At 41.5% G+C, this 25,683-nt stretch overlaps 1 protein-coding gene across 3 annotated transcripts in view; it reads right to left on the bottom strand.

Annotated features, from left to right (window-relative positions):
- NECTIN3 (nectin cell adhesion molecule 3) overlaps window positions 1–24,796 on the bottom strand; it is a 60,430-nt gene extending 35,634 nt beyond the window's left edge. Inside the window, exon 1 of one of the 3 annotated variants that reach the window (XM_064410563.1) lies at window positions 24,490–24,796. In XM_064410563.1, the coding sequence (XP_064266633.1) occupies window positions 24,490–24,697 (208 nt within the window). In that variant the 5' untranslated portion in view covers window positions 24,698–24,796. The remainder of the gene's footprint in view (window positions 1–24,489) is intronic. The other 2 variants (XM_064410564.1, XM_064410562.1) reach the window with 2 other exon arrangements.
- Between the last annotated feature and the right edge of the window lie 887 nt (window positions 24,797–25,683).

Consider the following 25,683-nt stretch of genomic DNA (forward strand, 5'->3'; position numbering starts at 1 on the left):
ATTTTTCAGAGAATACTACCACTAATACAGAACTTCATATAAAAACCACCAACAATTGTGTAACTGTGCTAACAGTCTTTTGGGAATTTAACTAGATATGAACATTCAGTGAATTCAGATTTACCAAAAAAACAAGACATGGCACTTTTTAGCAGTCTGACTACTGATATAGAGCATCAAGAAAAACTTAAGTTAAACTACTGCACTTATGTGCTTCTCCTTAAATATTTATGAAGTCAAATCTTTTATAAGTAGAAATAAGTGAAACTTCTAGCACTTACCGTACCAGTAAATACTTAAAAAGCAAAGCAACAATTAAAAAAAAAAAACAAATAAAAAAGCCCCTATCAAAATCCCACAAACCACTCCACATTTACAGTGACAATCACTCAAAAGACCTCAACTTGAGCTTTCCTACCCTACCTCCTAATGAAGACATTTACCATCATGCACATGCAATCTTTCTGCTTCAGTGCAGTGGGGTGTCTTCACGCAGGATCTTATCTCAGACAGCAAATATGCAAGAGTAGGCATAGTCAAGTGCTTGCTTAGGATTCAACATATTTCTGCTTAATACCTAAAATTCTGAACTCAACATTTTACACCACCCTCCTTTCAAGAAAGGAAATCCACTAGGACAAAGCAGTTCAATATACCACAGGTTCACAATTTCTTTTGCCAACAGATGCTCCAGCAACTTCACTCATTAGTTCTCTTGGAGCAAACTAACCTGACGAAAAAGAACCAAAGTCTTGGTCCACAGTGTATTTCTTTTTCCTGTGCTCAGATTTTAACAGAGCTATTTCAAATGCTCTGATCCTCTCTTCAGATACCAAGTCAGTACTCAAGCTGTTACTGAGGAAGTTCACCAATAGAGCAAAAGTCAAGTATCAATTTTTTTAGCCCCATTCTCATAAGCATGAAGAAGTCATTCAACTTGAGACATGAGCCACCTCTTCACTCACCAAGCTCACACAAAAGGCAAGCCATGTGTTCAGGAAAGAAGTCCTTAAAAGCCTTTATCTACAAATCCATTGTTAAAAGCTTTCTGCTTCTCATAGATTGATTTTTCATTGTTCAAACCATTTCTGAGTCAATGAAATCACCCAAAAAAGTGATTTAGCTATGGATTTCTTCAGTGTAAAACTACTGGCTAACATCAACAGTATGAACACCTTAAGCTACACAAATAAGTCAAACTAAGCCAGAAATTCAGACCAATATTGTTGATACATCAGTAGCTAAGTGGGGCTGGTAAAGGGACAAAAAATACCAAGAAAAGAAAAAAAAAAACAAACCCAAACCATAACACGTCTCAAATAGAGAATATCTGCCATGACAAGTAGTGCAACAACATTCTGTCTATTCTCCTCATGCTTCTTACCTGACACATTATTGTGCAGACTCTGGAAACAGTATAACTATTTGCAAACTGCCATGTACAGAGTTCTGTTCAAAATTCATCTCCACTTGCCATTGCTACATTTAAACATAAGGTAGAATGTTCCTCAAAAAGTATTTGACTATTGCTTTCTACCTTATAAATAAATTCACAAGTTACATTTGTGAAATTTATTTCAGAATGTACAGGATACAAATATTCTGTAATGTAATTTAAGCAAAGAAAAACACACTTTCATTCAGGAATCTGATTTTTGCAACAGTTAAATCTACTGAATCTTAACTTATATTAAACTTTATCAGAGTGACTAGCTGTATATAACCCCAAACAGCTTAGTACAGAAAAACCCCACAAGTGAACTTACAAAAACTGCTCAGCAGAAGGTAAGAAACTAAACTGAAAAAACATCCCAGTTAACTGAACACATAAGCTCTTTTGCTTCCTTTTACTTTTTTCTTTTTTTGACAACTTTGCTCCCAGTAATTGGAGGCTTTAGCTACATAAAGATGACCACTGTACATTTAAGAAGTCAATACTCAACAACTTTCCCACCAAGGAATACTTCTAACAACTAATTTGTGCCATAAGAACATTGTGTTCTCACATGAATTACATTAATATTTTCAGAAGTCAAACTTTTTCTTTGCTGCTATTTTCAAGATTCACAGACTGAACCGAGCAGGACCCATATATATTTAGAGACATAAACACAGTTGCAGCTATAGAATGTTGATCAGTTAGATCTTTTTCCTTCACCTTCTCCAGCAAGGGAGGTAGAAAGTTAACATTTCACTACTCCAAATTTTACATTTTTACATTTATCTTATCTTCTGACAACATGTTCAGACTCCAAAGACACACACACACACAAAATCAACTTATCTACACAAATGACTTGAACTTACATACAGTTCATACAACAGTATATAGACTCCGAAATGTTTAAAGTGCTAGAAATAGTTTAAATCTGAAGTGCCAATGCCACATATTTAATTTGGAACAGTATCTCTTGTTTTAATCTCCATCCAGTTATTATTTAACTAGCTGTAGTTGCAGAGCAATCAAGCTAATAGCTCAAACTAGCAAGCTAATTACCATGAAGATATTCAGGGCTCTCCAAGGCTCAGGATGCTTAAGATAAGTATTTCCTTTGACATAAAGACTTCCAGTCAAGAGTCAGTATTCTGCTCACAGATTGCAGTTGAATAATGAGCTACAGGTCTCCCCCAAAACAACACATTTAGAGGCTTATAATGCCCAAGGTTCTGAAGAACAAGCCACTTGAAGACCACACTATTCAGGTCCTTAACTGATCCAAAGCACTGGCACACGGGACATACATTCATTGTTTTAATGAAGCCCGGCCCTCCTCCTCTTGAAATCTGACCTTTTCTGCCTTATGTTTACAATATTGAAATCTGTCATTTCCAACAAAACTTCTGGATACACTTTGTATTTACTTAGTAATTCAATATGTTTTGTAACTTCTCAAGGTAAACACAATCATGAGGTTTTCATACTTTTTTCTTCATATTTGCCCAAGTTTTTACAGATTTGCCTTCCCTTTCCTTTATGCTTCCTTGGAATAAATAAGATTGTCCCCTACTGTTTCACATGCAGCCTGATGAGATTGCCATCTCAAGCATTTTAACATGATTCAATTTCAGCTAGGTTCCTATGCACTATCTGATTTTTGATCACAGTGATCCAATGCCATGCTTGGCAATAAAGTCGTACCTGAAACAGCGAGGCAATGACTCTACTCATGTAACTTGACAGAATGTTCAAAGAGTAAACAAAACAAAAAGATCCCTAAGGCTCACTTGCAGCAATAAAATTTGATAGAACTGCGTGCTATCAAATACTGACCATGATAATATTTTCAATATCAATTCCAAATTAAGCTTCTACCACTAACTGAAAAAAAAAAGATACTGAGGAACTATATGATAACCTTCATAACACAGCAAAGCATTCATGATATGGAATGACAGAATACTTTCGACATTTACAGGCTTGTTATTTGGTGCAATAAACAGCAGATTTACATTTTCTATATGAAGTAGCCATGCACAAGTCTAATTATAAAAGCAATGCATTTTGTTACCCACTTAACAGCACACTCCTGGCAAGACAAGGTGACCATACTGACCCTTTCTAGCCACTGATTTCCCACAACCTGCCAACTATTTCCACAAGACAAAGCCAAACTACAGAGGAGCATAAAACTGAATTTTTTTCCCTCTATCAGCAAGTTATTCAGCTCACGGGTACACGTGGCCTTAGCACAAAGTAGTGGCAAGGAACACAGAAGAGGTCCAATCAAAAATGGAGCAAAACAACAAGAACATCCCATTTCACAGACAGCAAGTTGCTGTCAGCAGAACACTCTTAAAGTCAGGCTAAGCAGTATTATTTGGCCAGTTTAATCTCAATTGACATCAGAAAGCTTATTCTTGCAGTCCTCCTCCTCCTCCTGTGTCATCACTAATTAGGTACCTAAAAGACCCCCATCCTACAAAAACTCACTTGTTCTCTTCCTGATTTAACCTTCTGAATTAGCTCAGTCAATCACAAGAGGCGATGCAACACAGGCAACGAGCACAGCTCCACAAATCTAGTGGCATTTTCAGATTTGTTTAACTGGAAAAACAAATCACTTTTAAACACTGTAGAAAACAAGCTGAAGCCTCAACTTAAGGCTTTACAAAAATATATAAATGACTGGGAAGAAGTCAGTGTGTCTTTTGAGCACCAGGGCATGATCAAATTACTGTGTCAAAAAAAGATCAGAACCAAGGAATGGAAGAGATTCAAGATTAAGTAGTACAAAATGCCTCAACACTAGCTTCCAATTAGAAGTGCTAAGCAAGTACTCAGCAAAAAACTGCACTTATATCAAAGAGAAAGTATTATAATCTAGTGCTACTCTCACCTAAGGATCTGCTTTGTCACAATCCTTGCTTGAAGTGGAGTGTCAATCAGTTTTTTAGGGGCAAGTGAGCTGAGATCAGGAACAGGACAAGATAAGCGTCTATAAGCATTGCATTTACAGGACTCTGCTCAACTTCCCTTTTTTTGGTACAGAACTTGCCTTAATTTTTTAAAGAAGAAAACCAGGGATGTATTATTTCCATCTCAGAGAGCAAAACTTAAAACCTTGTTCAGTGTTCAGCACACAGTATAACAGGCATACAAAAGCCTACCAGAATGTAAAAAGTTTCACTGAAATGAGGCATAGCAATTTGATAGTCTGAAGCCAAGACTACTGAAATTCTCAGGCTGCTTTTTCATTTTACTGAAGTTCAAGGGATTCTATCTTTTAAATCAACTTTACCTAATACCAACAGGAAACTAAAAACATTATGATGTAGCTCATTGTCATGGCTTGAGGCTGGCACAATGCCAGTGCCCCCCATGAAAATATACTCTCCCTAGTAGCTGCTGCAAGATGTGATCAGAAACAGAGCAAAGCAGGCTCCAACTTAGGAATAAAGGAAAAAAAAACTTTATTAACTACAATATCTAAAAAGGAACAGACACAGAACTCAGAATGAAAACACTCCAAATACATTCCTTCTCCTCCCCCCCATTTCCTCCACAGCATGAAACAAAACCTTAGATTTTCACCCAGTCACCATCTCTCAGATAATCAACTTTCAGTCCATCACCACCCCTCAAACAATCAACTCTCAGTCCATCAGGGAGAGAGGAGTCCCCCCTTGCACCATAGGTTTCCCCTGGAAACACAATTGAAACCACTTGTGTTTCCATGTCACTCGTGGCACTGCCCAGAGAACATCTGCCCTCGTGACTTCTTCCCTCCATGTCCAGTGCTCTCACCACTGCACATGGACCAGGACTGCTTTTAGGGTTCCCCTTTTTAAGGATGGAAACCCAGCTCCAAAAAGTGATGGTCCCTCAGCCTTGGGACACCAGTGTCCCCCAAATTTACCCCCAGCACTGAGGAACAGTGTGAACAGAAATCTTTGTCTTCTCTGAAGACAGAGGGCATCTCACACCCTCCTCAGCCGCCTCTGCTCTCGCCACTGCTTCACTGCACTCTCTTGGCTCCAAGGCATTGCCTCCCCCTAAATGCAGTCTCTGGGTCACAGGAAAGACATGGGTCTGTCCATGGCCCTACAAGGAAAGAGTCCAGCCCCAGGCCACTCCATCACCTCCTCCCACCTAGGATTCTTCTCACCTCTTCGGACATCTCTTGCTTGCACCAGCTTTCTTCACACTTGCTCATTTCCTCCTGCTTCATCTCTCCTCATTCTGATTCAGGAGGATCAGTATTTGTAAGGTTTCTAGAACCTTACAAATGGTTTCTAGAACCATCATTCAAGAAAGGGGTTAAAATCTTCGCCTCTGTCTGCCCAGAACTCCCACGGCGGCCAGTTCTTGGTGCCGCATCCCCCACTTCTGGCTGGCTGTGCTGCCGATATCAAACCTCAAGGCAGCACAGGCACTGACTCTCCCTCTCTATCTCCCGGGGGAGGTAGGAGGGGGCCTGATGCCTCTCAGGGCTCCTCCACCCTTCCATCTTGCCAAGCCTTCACCCCCTCCTCTGCCCGAGGCTCCGGCCTACCTCACCCGGCCGCATGGCTTCCCTCCCCCAGCCAGCCCTGCTGGGCAGGGGAGCTCTGAGCTCCTTCACGGACCTGAACCAAGAGAGTTCTCCTGGGAGTTCTCTGCTTTTAACCCCCTGTGTTCTCAGAGGCATCCATACCTTCACAGGCCAAACCAGGTGACAATATTCAAAACCAAGCACTGATTGGTTTGACCACAACCTCCCAAAGAACTCACTTCCTTCTCACCCTAGGACACACATGCAAATCCACCACTTGGATTAACTTCTGAATGTTAACGTCCTATGCCTGCAAATGGCCCCAAATGAGGTTCCAATCTTGAGTTCGTTTATGGCATGAGCAGCTCTCCTCTAGGTGACTATAGCCTGACTTCTTACAAAAACCATAGAAAGAGGAATATAATTTCTAGTTGAAAATTATAAAATAAAGTTGCACAAAGTTGTATCTTTTCCAAGCAATCAAAAATTCAAAGAGACTGGCAACAAGAACTGTGTGAAGAGGTCAGTCTCAATTTCAGTGCTGTCTCAAAAGTTAGCTGTTGCTGAAGGGTTTTACTAACATCAAGCTCCAGACAGACGGATTCTCAGTTAAGTGCTATCACAGGATGTTCTGCAGAATTCTGAAACACTCTGAACCACCATCTGGCCGCTCCTAAAGGTACAGCTGACAAGATATCACACCATTCAGCCAGGAGGCTTGTCTTACTCTGCTCCTCCATTCCCCACAGCTGATGGAAGAGGCTGTCTTATCTCCCGCGAGTTGCTGCATTCAACACATGTGTCTACATACAGGGAGCAAGGAACAGAAATAATTGTTGGGAAAGCTACAGCTATCATTCGTAAGATAGCATCCAGAGCGCAGAGAGAGGACTCACTGCCTGTTAAAAGGCCAGCTAATGCAATACTGGACAAGGAACTGTCATCCTAGCACAAAGGAATCACAGATGACAAAGTATGCAAACCTCTTCAGCTCCACAATAAACAATTACCTGAAAGACTGACATTAGCAACACAGAAAGCAAAGAAAGATTTCAAAAAGACACTTTACTCCAATGCAACACAAAGTCAAAGTAGTTACAAAATAGAATTTAACATTAGCTTGAGCCCAACTCATGGAGTCAGGAGTTGGAGCTTCAGAAAAAGTCAGACTTGGCTGTTACCCACCATTCTTATTTCAGAATGCCACTTTCACATGCAAACCAGTGCTTCTGTTCTAGTTTAACTCCATGTAAGACAGAACCTGTGCCCCTGCACACTCTGCTTCCCACCATGCTGCACAGACCTTTAGTATCAAGCAGCAGGACAATCTAAGACACTACAGGAAGTTAAAAAGGATTGTTAGGGTCATGATTCAAATGGAGTTGGGAAGGACACTCTTAGAAAGCCAATTTTTATAAGGTTGAAACTTTACTACTCACTAAGAACGTTTACAAAGTCCCATGAACTTTACATCTTTGTGTGGAATTTTGACTTAGACCGTATTAACATCAATGTCCATTTTACATGTTCTTACACTATAATCTTTTAGACATATTAATACACAGCAAATTAAGACATACATGTTTATCCTGACACTAAACTTTCAGATGTTTATAAAGTATGTTGAACTAATAAGTAAGGCAGGCTGGAAGTGGCTGGAAGTTCTTCAGTAATGAATATTTCCAACACTGTTTCACCAAATCTTCCAATCCCATTTCCTTTAAAAGGAAATAAGCAGGACAATGAGGTACTCTATTTCCAATAAATGGGCCAGGCTCAAAAGCAGGACTGGAGGAAGAGATCTCATTTCAAGTTCCACTCCCTCAAAAAACCTAGTAGTAAACATAATCAAGTAGTTCAAAAGTTATCCATATACATACCACTACTGCCTAACCACCACAAAATCCTTGACACCTCCATTTAATAAATCCAAATCCCTAAGTATCAGAGCAATAGGTATAAATACACAGAAGAGATTGAAACAAGCAGTCCTTAGTGTAACTCAAACATCGTACTGGAAAGTTTGTTAAAGAGTTCCAGATGATCTTAGAAATTTTTTGAAACACAAAAGATGAGTCAATAGTTCTGACAAACTGATCTGGTGGAAAGGCTGAAGTCTTCCTAAGTGGCATCCAGTTTAAACACATAGCAAAAACATTTAACAGAAGACTGGAGGTCAAAAGGAGAGAGTTGTACATCTGAATCTTGGTGGGGCTGATGACTAATGCATTATACACAGAGAAACAAGTGAAGCTACACTTAACAAACCTTTCCCAGCCAGGCAGAAAAATACCTTAAAGCTGCAGTGTGTCCAAATTAGACTAGCAGCCAGCAGGAACAGGTCTAAGTAACACATCAAGGATGTTAAATAACTGGTTAGAGAGCAAAGTGTGTTCTGAAAGCTGCAGCAAGTGCATGGCGATTACATATCAAGAATTGAAAGTGACACGATAGAATATGCTAATATAGAAGTATATGCTCTAGGCAACATCAGTAAGGCTCCATCTGGAGCTGTTCAGTTTGAACAGCACACATCATATATTAGCCATCTAGAGAGTGTGAAAGTGAAGTGTGCTCAAAGGCCCAGAAAACTTGACCTACAGGAAAGGACTGGAAGAACTCATTATTATTCTCATAAAAGGTAACCCAATAAAGGTCCAAAAGAATTTACACTGCAAAAACAGAATGCATGTGAAGGTTAGGAAGAAGACAAACCAGTAAAGCAGTAAAAAAAGAACAAAAACAGAAGCAAAAACCAAGCAACCAAGCCCACTGAAATAAAGAAAACCTTTGATGCTACAGAATATGAATTCCACAAATGAACACCCTGGCCAAAATTACAAACCTCCACACCCTTTAGAAAGGTTTGATATTTAGTAATTAAAAAAATAAATCAAACTCCCAAACTAATCTAAGCTGATCCTGCACATGATCAAGACTTTTAATGGCTTTATTATTTTAAGATTAATAGACATTTTTACTAAAGTAATAATCCAGTCTTCCTCAAAATTCTTTTTAGCCAACACGACACACATGCTGAAGGATGACAAGTTCTCACTTCAGGAACTTTCTTGCAACATTCCATCCCATACACTTATACCACTTGCTCCAGCATGACCATTGGGTTCATCCAGACCTTGTTACTATGAGAAGACTTCAGAATACACTGCTTTTGCAAGTCTCATTCCCAGTCCTCTTTCTAGAAACCTGCTGTTTCTTCAAGTGTGTTTAAGACTATCCTCCACTTGCTTTGCAAATCAAGAAAACAACCCAGTTATACATGAAAAAAATAAGGGAAACACAAAATAGAAATTAATGCTAACAGTATCTAGAATGGCAAAATAATTTCATTTTTAATGCTCAGTAAGTAGAACTTCAAATACATTATGAAACAGAGCACCAGTGCTTTCTGCTAACACATAATTACTTTGAGCACTTTCAGCTACTTTTCTGATGGTCAGGTCAGCTTGCATTTGGTTTAACTTTAACATTGCAAGTTGTTAAAATAAATAGCTACTTCTTATCAAATGTATTTCTCATTTCCTTCTTTTTGTATCCTTTAGTTACTTTTTTCAGTAAAGGTTCTCCTCTTCATCAGAGGGACAGCCAGCTCACAGCAGGTGACCAGTCTCCCCCATGACTAATTTATTTTTATTCTGATCCACAAGCAGATATTAATCTTTTGTCACCTGCTTTGTTAAAAGCTTTTAAGTCTTCAAAGTTTTATATTTGTTGTCTATTTAACTCCCCATGAAATCTCTGTTATCCTCATTTCATCCTCAACTGTGGCATCCTCAAATCACTCCTTACAAACAAATCTTATTCTCAGCAACAAGTAAGATCTAGGAGAAACGACACCCTTCAGCTTTGAGAAAAGTAGCTCATTCTGAGCATGTTCAATAATAAGTCAAGTCATAACCTTAGATATAATTCTAATGTTGCTTGCTTCAAATTTATTTTAAATCTCAATCTGTTCATTTATTTGCAGAGCTGTGAGTTCAAGATGATGAAAGAAATTCCATTCTGGAGCGATACAGGAACACCCAATCACATAGCTTCAGTCAGCTAGTGCTTCAGCTTTTCTCACTTGGCTCTCATGATACAGACAATGTCACACATTACACAAAAAATTTGACATCAGTTTATTCTTAACAGGTTTCAATTCTAGTGTACTCTTCAGAGCTAAGAAATTTCAAAGCTGGTATTACTACACTTCAAAGAGGATGCCAATACAACATCATGACAGAGAACATGTTTCCCAAGAGTGCACTGCCTAGTTCAGATCTTATACAGGCAGCCCCTTCCAACCAGACCTCTGGCAAAGCTCACAGAACTGACCATCACATACTCAAGGCCTTCTTCGCAATTACACAAATATTTAATATTTATTATAATTCGTACACAAAGTTTAATACTCTCCTCCACAAAGGAAGCCTCATGGGCACCATGGAACAGCTATCTACACTTCAGCTTGCTTAACTATTCAATCCCTCAGTTTGTTAAGGTACTTCTGTAACTTATATTTATTCCAATTTGCTATGAGTAACTAGCAGTTATATGTAATTGGGACACCTCATACTGCAGGAAATGCAACAGACAAGATCCTACTATCCTCCAGCACCACCTACAACTATAGCTTCCACCATGCAAATCCTTCCAGAAAAACTTCACAGACCACAGTGACTGCTAAATGGTCTGGTCAGATAAACACCCTGCCACTTCCTTCCAGAGTCCATGCCTCTCCACTCCTTCGTTAGAAAGGCAATTTAATGCTATTACAAGATTTTTTTTTTTTTTGGATAAGAGAAATTGGGGGTGAGGAATTGACCACTAAAATATTACAGAAGTCTGAGGAGTTACCATCAATCACTTCTGCCTCGTTTCAAAATGTGAAAATTACCAATGACATAGCAGCATATTCTGTTCCACCTAGCCACAAACTTGCAAAAACATGGGTTGGTACTCCTGACGCCAACCCAGTCCAAAAAACAGCTTTCCTTCAAAGTTAAATGGCTGTTGTTTCAACACAACCGTATAATAAACTTGCCATTTCACAGACTAAAAGAAAACAAAAGGCAACTCAACCAGAACCCAAAAATACAATACAAAGTATTCAGTATAGGATTCTTGTCACTGCTGTTTGTTCTCTTTCATTATAAAGTAGCAAGTCACTTTTCTGCTACACAGGGGTATTTACATAAACTGAGGTTACATCCTAACCATGAGGGCAACTATAATGTGCATCTTGCTAGATTACCCAAAAAGCTCATGTCTATCCCAGAGTCTAAATTATAAGCATTTTTAAGATATTTTTGACTTAATCACTCTGACTTAATTTGTCAGACTGCAGCATTCAGACTCAAGTCATAGGAATCACTACTCATCAGTACCAGCCTGCAGAGGGGAGGGAAAAACCCAACCAACCAAACTTCCACAGAAATCCTGTGATAAAGTGTTCAACAGGTCATGTCAAACACAGATGTAAGCTACATCAATCGTTTCCAAGCAGGTCACCTAGCAATTACCACAAACACAAGAGAACTCCTAGGCACAGCTTTCTTCATAATTCCTTTATCATTGGCAAAGTCAAACAAGTCTAATAGTGATGTAGAGAAAATGATTTCATGTAGGTAAAGAGGCAAGGGACCTCAAGAGGCCACTCAGTCCTGCTCAGAGTTGGTCCAGTTATATCAGACTACTTGAAGACTCATCCAGTCAAGTTTGGGATATCACCACAGGACACTGATTCCTCAAATATTTCAGGCACCTTCTCTCCCATAGAAAAGTTTTACTTCCTTACATTGGCTCAGGATTTCCCACACTCTGAAAAGTGTTGATCTACGTTCTTGATACGTTCTCATCATGCATCAAATAAGGGCTCCTTTCCTGCAGCTTTCCCTTCTCCATGCTGATCAGGCCCAGCTCTTGCAGCCTCTGCTCACACACCCTGTGCTCCAGTCAACACAGTGATCCACTTCTGGGCTTGCTCTGGTAGCTCAGTGTTCCCCTGGTACCATAAGCCATGAATGGGACACAGTGCTCCAGTGATGAAGGATATCCCTTCCCCCAATCTGCTGTCATGCTTAGCAGAACTCAGGATGAGGTCTCCTTTCCTTGCTGTGAGGACAAACTGCTGATACTGCTCAATTCATTGCTCACCAGAGCTCTATACCCGTGCCTGCCAAGCTGCCTTCCAGCCCCTTGGACCACAGCCTGTGCAGCTGAATGGAGTTATCTCAGTCCAGAGGTGAGACTTAAAAATCACAGAACTGTTTAGGCTGGAGAAGACCTTTAAGAGCACTGAGTCCAACCATTAAGCTACAACTGCCAAGTCCACCATTAAACTAAGTCCCTAAGTGCCACATCTACACATGCTGATTGATGGCACTCGGTATGATCTGCTCTATAATCGACCCTGGCACTGAGGTCAGGCTGACAGGCTTGTAGTCTCCTTGATCCTCCTTCCAGTCCTTCTTGTAGCTGGACATCACATTTGCTAACTTCCAGTGAACTAGAACTAGGACTGCTGCTAAATCATTCAAAGTGGTGTGGTGGGCATTTCTGACAGCTTTCCCAGTAGTCTTGGGTAGATGCCATGTGGCCCCACAGATTTGTGTGTGTCTAAGTGGCGCAGCAGGTCAATGACCATTTATCCTTGGATTATGGGGGTTTCATCCTTCTCCCCATCCCTGTTTTCCAAGCTCAAAGGTCTGGGTACCCAGAGAATAACTAGTCTTAACATTAAATACTCTAGGCAAAGAATCCATTATGTACCTTACCCTTTGTCACTGTCTCATCCCGTACTCAAAAAAGGACAAAGACTTTCCTTAGCCCTCCTTTTGTTGCTCGTGTAGTCATAATTTTTTTTTTTTTACTTTATTTTACAGCACTAGCCAGATTAAGTCACAGTTGGGCTTTGGCTCTTCTAATTTTCCATCTGCAAACATCACATCCTCCTGAGTTGCCTGACCATTCTTCCATAGCTCATGAACTCTCCTTTTCCTGAATTCCAGCTCTCTGTTTAGCCATGTCAGTCTAGCTCCAAGCATTTTACACACTCTTCCTCACCTTGCCAGCCTGCCTTTCCTGAAAGGTACAAATCAAGCTAATTGCATGATTCCAGTCATGCAAGCTATTCCACAACATTGCTGCAATCCCAATGAGATCCTAAATCTGAAATTGTGCCCATTTACACTGCCTTTACAAGGGAAGGGATAAAAACAATTTCCATCATATCCCCCTTGGACACTTGTTGATTGCTCCTTGCATCTTTGCTTCCTTTCAGATCAGAGAAAAATCAAAGGCCATCTCAACATGCATAGTTTAAAATCCTCCTCACAAGCTGGCAATGCTTTTGGAAAAGAACCCTCCACCTTACCTCATCAGACAGACAGACCCTGCCTCTGGTTCAGTAGTCCTTCCCTGTTCCTCAGGGAAAGTTCAGTGACTAGAGAAGTCCAATTGATTAATACCTTATCTTTCATACATTTCACAGTATTTACACCAGGCAGCACAGGAAAGCTGCAATGGTCAGCCAGAATTTACATATTAATTGTAAGACTGCACAGCACACATGCTGAAATGACAGTCAACCCAGCTGGCTAGGAGAAGCAACGAAGATATAAATCGAGAATTACCATGTTTCTGTGTCTGTATTTACTGACTTGCACAGTGCTGTATCAGTACTTTATTTTGTTACGCAGTAACTTAATTTTCCATACATACATACTTTCTGTTCTTCTGATACTACACTGCACTTCTCAGACTCCACCTCTACATTCATTATCAAGGCAAACTTAAGTAATCTCAGAGAACCAATTAACTGCCAATTTCTGAAATTCACAATTACTGTTTGACTTAATGTTCAGACATAAGGTCTAACAAAAATGTGATCACATTCAAACTACACGTCCTAGAACTATGCCATATTTTACCTGCTCAAAGGTAGGGGTGGAAAGGAGGATTTCTGAACTGCTCAGTTCAGATGAATGAAGCCAATGAAGTCAGAGTACCCAGGTTGTTTTCCTTTGTCTTAGTTCATCCAGTATAAACACAATGCAGTTTTAAAAAAATCAACAAAAACCCCAATTAACTCTGACAGATACCACCAGAAATGATAGCTGGTTTTGACAAGGCAAAACTATTGACATTTAGAGGTGTGCCATGCTAAAAAGCAAGGTCTGTGAAACTCCTAACCTAACCAAGAAGTTTTAAGCACAAACCTCCTGACTTGGGATTACTTTAAACAAACAAATTACCACAAACCAACTATCTAGAGCATTTCAGCCATTTTGAGGAGAACAAGGCAAATGAAAAAATACTCTTGTATTAATATCTTTGTCTTTAATAGAATATTACTTTTACATAGGAACAATAAAGTAAAAGTTGAAGTCACACAGAACTGAACATTGCTTCAACTTTAACTGGAGAAAGGGACATGGCAGAATCAGAGACTGCCCACTGCATTTAGTGGTATGAGAGTACATGGTCCACATAACTACCAAACACTTCTGTACAAGTAAGTTTTTGAATTGCTTTAAATAAACACTGTTGTCAGGATTTTGGGTTCTGGGGAGTTTTTCTTTTGGCTTCTCTGTGAAATTAGTAAGTAGTACCTGAAATTCTAAGCATTCAGTAACAGTTGTAAACATGCAGCATTCCCTGTCCCCTGCACTGTACTTCCTACACAGAAAGCCATTAGAAACTGGTCAGAACACTGATGCATGTGTGACATCCTAGTGGAAGGAACAAGACCTTCAATCCCTAGGAAAGCCCCAACTGCCTCAAGCAGACCACACCTTCACTTTTTCTGTGTTGTCTTTCCATATACCACCTACTCTGGAGAGAATTGAGGTCTGCAGGAAGAGAAGGGAGGTTGTACTTTGCACTGTGTAAATAGGGAGGATGTACTTTGCACTACATAATGTTGCAAAGTCTCAAACAACTTGAGAAGGACAGCTAAATATTAACCTCATATTTTCAATTACCTGTAAAGTTTTAGTGTTATCTGCCAATATTGAACAACTGTGGTTATACAGTGAAATATAGAACAAACTTATTTTGTCAGGAGCAGCAAATCTCAGCTGTCCATAAAAAAATCTGATGAGTTACATTACAAAGTTATGGGATGCCTGCTGCCCCCTGCATTGCTGACACTGCTGGCTTTTTTTTAGCTCTTCAGGCCAGCTCACTGCAGGCCATTCCAGAAAGTTAACCCCTTTTTGCCCAGAAAGTGCATCACAACAGCAAGCCTAGGGAATGCTTTTTAATAGTTGCTCAATTTACTGCTAAGCTACATTTTCATCACTGTCACCCAGCTCTGTGCTGTATGGGATTGGTCCTACTGGCTACTTATTGAAGTACCAGAAAAGATATAGCCAGATCTTTATTTAACAAATTCTCTAACATACATAACTTATGTTAGAAAGTAACAATGGGATCCAATTTTGAAGCAAGTTTTTAGCAGTCAAATTGATTTATAGGAAAAACTTGTTTCACACATTACTTTAACATTTTAATCTAAATAGAAAACTTTCAACTTCTACTTTCCTTCCAGGGCTAGCAACTACAGTATACTAGCTCATGCCTGGCCATGCACACTGTGTGGTTCATTTAGACTGAAAGGGACTTCTGGAGGTTATCCAATCCCATCCCGACTGAAAGCAAGGCCAACTTTGAAGTCAGATCAAATTGCTCAGGGGTCATACCACAGTCAGGTTCTGAATATTTTCAGGGACAGAGATTCCACAACGTATTTCAGTGCATCATTGTCTGTGTGGGAAAACATACTGCTAACACATTATAGTGATTTCCCTTGTTGTAGCTTGTGTCTGCTGCCTCTTATCCTTTTCCTCTGCATAGCTAAGGAGAATCTGTCTTTGTTTTCCCTCTCACTGCCTATTAACAGTGCCAGCAGCAATTAGGATGCCCCACTTCAGACATTTCTCAAAGCTGAACAAATCTCCTTCTCCAGCCCTCTTCATATATCACGTGGTGACTCCCTACCTTAGTGGTCTTTCACCTCAGCACCTGCCTCCTATTTGGGAGCACAAAACTGTGCACCATACTTTTGATGTTTTCTCACAAGTAGAGGTCCAAATGGCATCATTTAACTGGCTGAGCGTGCCCAGTGTGCTCTTCCCATACTGCTCCACAAGGACCCTTATGATCTTTCCTGTAAAGGTACTTGTCACCAGTCTGCACCACATCTCTACTGCTGCATGGGGTCATCCCCCACAAGAGAAAGATTTGCTTTGGAATTTCACAAGGTTTCCAACAGTTATTTCTGACCTCTGGACATCCCACTCAACTAGCCCCAGTCTCCAGCAGATGAATTGACCCTCACAGTCATCCACAGTATCCATAAACTTGCTTGAAGTGCCTTACAACCTGGAAGAGAGATCAGAATGCAGCTGAACTGCTCCTGCACTGGTGCCACCAGTGACAAGCCTCCAGATGGACTCAGAACTTTCTGAGTTCAGCAGGACACAAACATTTTCACCCATCTAATAATCCACTTCCCAAAACATATCTCACCAGTTTAGCTACAAGGAAATATTAGGAAATCCTATTAAAAGCCCCTTAAGGTTAATAATACTCTTTTGCCCAATGTCTTGTCCCATGTACTTACAGCAACCAATTCATGACCTCTTATCACAGCAGTCTCAGATTGTGGAGACACCATCAAAACTGCTCTTCCTCACTTCACTTCAGTTTTCACCTATTTGTAGCCACACCAACTTATTATACCTAACCACGTCTCTTGAGACTCAGAATACACAGCTGTAGAGTAGCTCTGCAAATTCATCACAAGAAGAACTTCCACTAACAATCCTATAGAGTCACACAGTCCTTACCTCTTTCTGTAAGGTAGAACACTCTGCGGAATCGTTTAAAGATTTTCCATAAAGCCTACACAAATCTGTTTCTCCACAAAAGATTACATTCTGATTTATCAGGAGGTAGTTTAAGTTATTAAACATTCAGGTGGAAACACTGATACATCAATTGTGATAATCTGGTCATAGTAAAAAACCTTATTACTTCACAGCTGCTGAACTTAACAGCGGTGTTACACTATATATATGTGTGTGGTATACTGTTATTATATACATATATTCTGTGATTCTATATGTAGAATCACAGAATGGTTTGGATTGGAAGTAGACCATATAAGTCACATGCAGAAGCTTGAACTACCTTGGATACCTCAAACAGCCACACAGAACATAGTATGCTTCTTCCTATAGACCCTATCCTGGATAAATGGCTATATTACACTTGCTAGCTACCAGAGGTAGATTATTTTATGCTATCTCAGCTACCAGTAACACACTGAAACTTTCAACAGGATGCATTTATATTTCCCAAAAAGTGATTAACAGTATGGTCACAACCATCAGTTTCTCATAGCTGACTAATTTAGAACTACAGTGTCTTTTTAAATGGTACAGTGCCTTAATGAAGTCATAGTAACATTACTTCTGTTTCAAGAAAATTTATCTGTTGAACTCAAAAGTGCTTAAATCGAAAGTGTCCAAAAGTGTTCAAAACACAGGAACAGCAGCACTGGAGAACTGGATTTTTATAGTGCAATTATCAATCTTTACAAATATATTAAAAATTATATTAAGCTTAATAGCTCTTGACTTCCCACCTCCAGTTGTTAACAATCAACCCTAGCAGAGTTTATTATTCATTGTGGCAATGGTCAACAATCAATGTTGGAGAAATTAAAGGAATTTGTGGAAAGAAATTACCTGCAAGTTATATATGAGTCAGAAGTCTTGCTCCCTAAGTTAATCTGTTGCTATGAAGAAGTCACTTGGTATTTGATGTAATTTAACTTACACTTGACTAAAGTTACTATTTTTCTGCCAAATTATATACACTGAAAAGAAATTAAGTTACCTCTCTTGAACATGTCAACTTCTTCATATCCTTTCTCTAGAATCTCTTCATGCAATAGGCTGGTTGTGGTTATGCTTGTCCCAGCAATAGTCTTCAGCTTATACAAATACACCACATGCAGCATGGGTGGAATTTCAAGTAAAAAAGCAACAGAAGTGGGCAAAGAATGCCCACACAATACAGGACTATGAAAAAGTTAAAACCAACACTAATCTGTAATCTTCTAACGGAGAGGCTAATAAAAATAACAAATCCAAAAGTAACCAATAAATTAATCAAGCTAGCTCAGCTGGTTTTTTCCACTCATCTGTACACATATCAGCTATGGAGACCTGCTTGACTTGTCTTTATTCACCTTTAGCAGGAGATTGCCATTTGAATGACTCCAAATTTTGCACATGCCACTGCATTACACTGAAATATTCAAAACAAGAGTCACTTTCAGAAAACATTCTGCTCTGTACAAACTAATCCCAGAACTAGTTTAAAAGCTATCATGTTATACAAACCTTGACTAATAGAAAATGAGAAAACAATGAATCCCTGTAGACATATAATGTTATCTTAAATGCCAGATAATGAAAATCTGATGTGGGAAGGGGGTCGGGAAGGGAAATGGGCAAGAGCTGTCTGCTGCTGCAGAAAATCTTAGTATCCCTGTCAACTCAAGAGTTACACTCAACTAGCCTTCACACTGAGAATAAGATGGATGATATCTTACACTAATTAAAAATCAAAATTACTCTTACTCCTGAACACTACTTAAAAAACAACTGAAAAGAAGCAGAAATACTAAACAAAAGTATGCAGCTATGATAAAAGAAAATTGTCTGGAAGCTTGTTACTGCTTTTCAATACCTGAACTAAAAGTGACCTTCTTGATAACACACTAAACTTTACCTACCTTTACCTTCTCATACACTTGGGAAAACCAAAGTAAAAGGATAGGGGATATCAACAGAAGCTTTTAAGACATTTAAGTTTTTTTTTTTTTTCGTTTCTGCTGCTAATTTTCTTCTATTGCTAACCTATGGAAGAAAGACCAATTTTTGTGTTCACATTTGAAACAGTCCAAAGTCTGAAAGTTAATTACCTGAAAAGTAACTCCTGAGGTATTCATGTATTGGATAACACCAAAAAAGTGGGTTTGGTGTTTTCACCATGACTTGGAAGTTGTGCTACACCTCAAAGCTCTTCATCACAAGCTTATGTACTTAACCATGGGCCACCTTTTCTAGAATCAAATGAATGCAAATATTGTCCATGAGTTCCCTCAGGAGACTCACTCATAGACACCTCCACCTCCTTTTAACACAGTTTTACACCTTCACCATCCAGGCCATGCAGCAGAGTAAGACAACCCAATGACTTTACCATCTCTCCCCACTACAAAGACAGAAACACAGTAATTATTTCCCCTGACACACCCTTTGCTGCACAAGTCACTCTTTATTTGCTTCTCATATTTCCTTGCATTTTTTTTCCATATTCAGCAATTCTCATCTTTCTTGTGATTTCACCCCATATTCAGATGATAGTATTTTCTAGGCAATCCTTCAACTTTCTAACCAGGAATAAAGAATAATACTAATGATCCCTTTACCTTTAACAAGAAAGCTCAATCAACCTATTTCATGCCTAATCAAAAATTCATAATCTCCATCCTGTCAATAAAAATACATTACTGCATTTCAGACACCTATGAACTCTGAGGCATGGAACACAACTACCCTCCAAATAAGTACTGCTCAAAAACCTTGTTTTAGACAGACTAACCCTACCAAAAACAAAGCACAGAAACACAAAAGAGTTTTGGTTAAAGGCACCTTTAAAGACTATACATACCTCCACCTCTAAGAACCACAAAACCCAAGAACACGTGGCATAACAAAGTAATAATAATTAAATAATTGCACCTATACATATTTTTCACTTAGCAAATCTGGTCACTCACTTCTAACTATCAGTTGCTTTAGAAAATTCCTGACAGAAATTTCTGCATAACAATCCACATACCAATCAAAACAGAAGTCATCAGGATTAAAAAACCAACCAAACAATCAACCAAAGTTCCAATAATCCTCATCCAATAGAACACATTCATTCAAAGCTGAAAACAAGAAGCACAAACACAATTTGTCATCACAGAGCCACCTTTAAGAGGCAGTGCACAGGGCTCCAGAGCAAGCAGATAACACACACAATCTCAGTACTCTCACTTCCTTGTGCACATATGCAAGCAGTCTGCAGCTGTACCTTCTGATAAAGAGTTGTTTGGACAAAGCTGAATTCAGTGACACAGCAGTGAGGCAGGTCACCTCCACAGCCACAGGCTGGTGTAACACCAGATGCAAAGTTTATTGCTCTTCAAGAGATAACCAACACCAAAAAAAGGACATTTACCAACAGCACTGCAGGTAGCTGCTACTTAGCAAAATTTTCTTTTGTACTAGATTTTATTCTTCTCTTACTTTCATTCAACCTGGACTGGGTTTCTACAAATTAGAATTCAGACTTTTGATTCTAGAGTTTCCAACTTATTTTTCCTTTGAGTTCCACAAATGCTCCACTCAGTAACGCCACACACTGCTTTCTGAAGCAACATGCTCCCAACTCCTTTTCCCTTCTCACATCAGATGCAACTTTCCCTTCTCTACATCAGGTTGTGCCTACCTTAAAAGCTCTACTACCATCACCTGAAGGGTAATCAGCTGCTACAGGTAGTCTACAAAGTTTACATAGTTTTGCTTCTCCTGCTACAGAACAGTCCTTTGTTGCTGAATATCACCCTGTCAGCAATACTACATAAAAGGGATAAGAAAGAAAACAACCTAGACTTGACCATATTTCTAAACAGGATATTTGACTATCTCACAAAAAGTAAACCCTGCTAGAACTACCTTTTTTTCACTATCAAAAAGAATGCATACCCCATGACATTTAAGAAGGCAAGAGAGAAACACTATTTAAATCAAATAACTACTTTACACTTATGTAGACCAAGTGGATAAACAACCATCACAATTATTTTATGATACTCCAAGCATTCAGACCCTAACTCAAATAACATTGTACTTCATTTCCATGTGTATGGGAGTTCCTGCACACCAAAAGCATCACCGTGTAACAGGAACATGGAAAATGACAGGCATACCACAATGAAACAGTTAAAAATTCTTTCAGAAGATCACACCTCATATTGCAACCAGTTATCCTCAAGTACAGGCTGGACAAACTTCTGGCAACTTAAAAAGATTTTTTTGTTAATTATCAAACAATCCAGATCCAAATTCTCCTATCTGCTGTTCTTACCAGTGCAGCTGCTTTGTTTCTTCACACAGCAGCTTTACACACTGCCCAACCTACAACATGGGTCACCACTATTTCATTCCAACTTTTCAAATACCTTCTACGGCATTCCTATTCCTTCCTTTGCTGCTGTCGTATTGCTTCACCAAACACCTGTTTGAGTGGGCATTCATTTCCATACAATTTTCAAAAAATAAATACATATTTAGACATGGATTTCTAAACTATTAACATAAAATGAGAAAAAAAACCCACGTTCTGTTGTCTTTCTGATCACTCTACTACACCTTCCCATTTCCAAGTTGGTAACCCGCTTTGCTTGACATTCTAATTTGCTGTGACTTCACCTGAAAAATTAGTAAAAATGTTTCTAGCCAGATTGTTCTCATCAATAATTACTTGGGGATTTTCTCTTTTAAAAATTATTTTTGTATATGTTACACTTATATTATCTACACCTTTATAAACCAATTCTTCCAGCTCTACTACCAGTCTGGAGTTCTGTATTCCAGGCTCCTGTAAGAAAAAAAAATCATTGGGATCTTAGATGACATATGTATACTTCTTTGTCTAGCCTTACTGAGAAGTTTAACACAACCAGCAATTTAAATCGAAAAAAAAATTATTTATTCAACAAAATACTTGAAAAATGCATCTTGAACATCCTTCTATTCGCCTCACTTTAAGTTCTGCTTATTTTTAATTCAAGCTTACATTCAAAAAATATTTGCAAAAAATTTTTCACTGTGTGCAAACAAATGAGACACAGGAATTATGCGGAATTTGTTATTTAGTAGCACACAGGTCCTCATTTACAGCATAGCTTAAAAATAATTTGCTACTTTGCAAAACATGTTACTCTATAGATTAAAGGTTATGATGATGCTTCTACAGATGCCATACATGTCCCCTAGTTCAAGGTTACACTAGTTTGACCATATAAGTTTAGTATGCACTTTGTTGCATTGTGCACTGTTTGACAGGGAAGCAGAAGAAGTACTTGTACATATAACCTGAAGCCAGTAATCTTTCTTTTATAAAAGAAGCAGCATTTATTAAAGCAGATCTATATTTACTCAAAAACAAAAAAACTGCTGTTATTTCAGATTGCTGATATATTTTCTCTTTTCCCCTTCAGCTTTTTGATGTGAGTGCTGAGAGGTTTTTTCAATATTTGTCTGAGGAATTATAGCTCAAATAAATAATCATTTCTGTCAATCAAAATGATTGGATAAAAATTGATTTGGTTTTGTAGTGACTTTATTCTACTAGGACTGGGATCGTTTGTGGTAGCATTTTCAAATCTTGTGCTAGCATTATCAGAATTGGCTGAGCAGCAGAACAAAAGGCAACCAAAAGTAATAAGTTTTGGGTGCCATCAGCATGTAAACATGCTCAAAATATATTTAAGAGCACTCTTAAGAGCCACAGTATTAATATTTTTTTCCTTCATAGTCACATGTTACTGTGTTAACAATGAAAACAACTGTGGGCAATTTCAAGGTGAAAAGAAAACTAAAACCTAAGATATTGACAAAAAACCTCTTCCCCTGACAATTACCTCCAAGTCCAAAAGTCTGTAGCAGTTTTTCAAGATTTCCCTTTTATCCAGAGATTATACTTCAAAACTTTGTGCTCGAGGAACAAAATTATTTCAACACAACATTGCCACTTCTGGCTGATGTTCTGAAGAGTTATCAGTCAAGCTCACTTATACAAAAAAAAAGAATCCAGGAAGACTGACAACCCGAATTACACTCATCAAGACTAAAATGATTGAGTTGCTGCATGAAACTAGGCATGGATGCTCTTAGCTTCATTGTTACTATTAACTTCACATTTAGATATAAAAATAGCTTGTCAAGGTTATGTCAAGTCTGCAACTTCACTTTTTTAATTGCAAAAGAGCAGATACAACCCTGAACAAACGGAGGGGAGAAAAGTGCTAGTGCAAAAAGTTTGCCAACCATATGAAAACTAAGTCTTCAAGCCCTTAAGTTTGAAACGTGATGCCTTCTCAGTATTTACAAACTTAGTAACAATCACCATTTTCGAAAGCTACATCATTGCCAGAGGGGGGAGACTACTACATGCACGAGGCACAATCCTACAGCGCCTCAACTCCCTTCCTGAGAAAGCATTTCTCAGATACTACACAAGTGTTTTACGGCAGCATGGCTTGCTCGTTCTTGAGTATTTTTATCATATGAACCTCCAGAGACTACCTCCTCTAACTTGTTTCTCCTTCATTAAAGAGGGAAGGGACACAGCGTCTCCTATAATAAAATATCCTTGCCAACTGTTCATCACTGCATTGGGAATACACCGGCAGGATGAGGGTTTTCGATTTGCTCTTGTCCAAGTCTACTTTTAATCCCTCTCATCTTCTACTGCTGTAAAAAAAAAAAAAAATGACACTACGCACACTACACCGCATGCAGTACAACACAAACAAACAAATAAATAAATTCCTGCTCAGTTTCCAACTGTTACGTCGCTTGTTTGTTCCCCACAGGAAGATGAACGAGAAGGGGGGGTAGGTGATGGCATTTTCCTGCAGGCGGTCACGCCAAGGCCGGCGGGGCCGCATCGCCCCCGGCAGCAGCTGCTCAGGATATGGGTGATGTAGAGCCAGCACTCGATCCCAGCACCGAAACCCCAGCACTGGTTTCACCCTCAGTGAGAGGGAACAACGACACGAGCCCACGCCGCCTGAGGCAAAGCGCGTACCATTCCTGCCCCCAGGCGCACCCGCATAAAACACCAAGACCCTTCTGTCCTTCCTACAGGATGGGAAAGGAGAAGGGGGGGAAGTCACCCGTGAATTCCCGCAAACAAGCAAAATCCCGCCGCTCAGGACGGGAATTACAGCGGATAAGCTGGCGTCCGCCGGGGGAAGCCCCAGCCACGGAGAATAAACTTTTCCTGCTGCCCCACCCGGGCCGCGGCCACCCCAGCCCGACTGCCAGGGAAACCTGGCCTCCCGGGACACCCGCTCGCCCGACCGCGGCCGCAGCGGATGTTCCCGGAGGAAAGAGTCCGTAGGTCTCTGCGGTGCGGGCACCGCTTCGGAGCCGCCTCGCATCCCTCCCTCCTCCGCCATCCCAGCCACGTCCTGCCCGGTTCCCCCCGCGCAGGGCGGCCGGCGGCCCCCGCCGCCCCTCCCCGCCGCCGGGCGCCGCACAAAGTTTCCCTCAACTCGGCCGCGTCCCCCGGCGATGCCGGGGCTCGGGTTTCTCTCCTCCTCTTCCTCCACCCGCCCCCTCGCCTGTCCGCCAAGGGGAAAAGTTCCACTTACTGCAGCAGAAACGAGAGAAAACCAGTCCCAGGAGCCCCAGCCCCGGCCCAGGAGGCACCGCCGAACGCAGCAACCGCCGCCGCCGCTGCCACAACCGGGGGGAGGCACCGCCACCAGCCGCTAGGAAAAGTTCCCGACGGGTGGGAGGAGGCGGCGAAGCAGGGAAAGCACCAGCAGCAGCCTCTGCAGCGGCTCCAGCCCCTGCCATGCTCCGGGCTCGGCTCGCAGTCGCCGCCGCTACGACGCCCGGTCAGTCCCACCCGATGCTGCCCGCGCCGCCGGCGCCTCCCCACACGGAGCCTGTGTCACTGAGCGGGGCGGGGCCGGCGCTCCCGCCCTCTGAGAGCGGGCCGCACCACCCGCCGCAGGGAAGGGGGGATCAGGGGAAGGCGGGACGCGTGTGCCAGGCGCCTCCACCGCGACCCCCACCACCTCCCCGCCGCCCCCGGGCGAGTCGCCTCGCCCCCGCCTTTCCCTCCCCGCACTGTGGGATCCGCGGACGCACCCGGCGCATCGGGTGGTTTCCCGTTGGGATCGAGGGCGCCGCGGGAGGCTGGTGGGAGGGGGCGTCACGGCGTCCTCCCCTGGGGGGCTCTTGGTACATCCCGGCCCGCCCCTCCCGCCGCCGCCCGAGCACTGTCGGGGGCGCCCGGCCGGGCGGGCTCTGCGCTCGTGATCCGCTTTCGCCGCCGCCCCTGAGGCTCCTGTGGCCCCCGCTCCCCGCCGCCGGGCCGGGGCGGCCTGGGCAGCCACTGCCCCGCGGGCTGGGCATCGGCTAGCAGCCCTCGCCCGGGCGGGGAGCGGTGGGGGAGCGGCCGCAGCCCTCTCTCTGCCAGACGCGGGGCGAGGGCGTTCCCGAGAGCCGGGATGTCCGGCCGGGGCCGCTCTCGGACGGTCGCGGGGGCCGGTTCCTCCTCGGCGGGGGCGGCTGGTCGCTGGGCTGGAGCCCCGCTCCGGGGCCGCTGGCGTGCCGCCCAGCCCGCTGGCTTTGCCAACAATAAACTTTAGCGGCGTTGTCCTCGCGTCGCTCACGCCGCCCTTGGCAGAGCCCCGTGCGGTGCGTGTCGCGCTGCGAGGGCCGGGCAGGGGCTGCACTGCCGCAGCGCCTCCCGACGGGGCTCGGGGCGGCGGCTGGGCGGCCCTCGGGGAGCGTGGTGCCGAGTCCACCGAGGTGGCAGCATCCGAAGGTCTGAA

This window comes from Passer domesticus, chromosome 2 (genome assembly GCF_036417665.1).
Source record: "Passer domesticus isolate bPasDom1 chromosome 2, bPasDom1.hap1, whole genome shotgun sequence".
NCBI lineage: Eukaryota > Metazoa > Chordata > Aves > Passeriformes > Passeridae > Passer > Passer domesticus.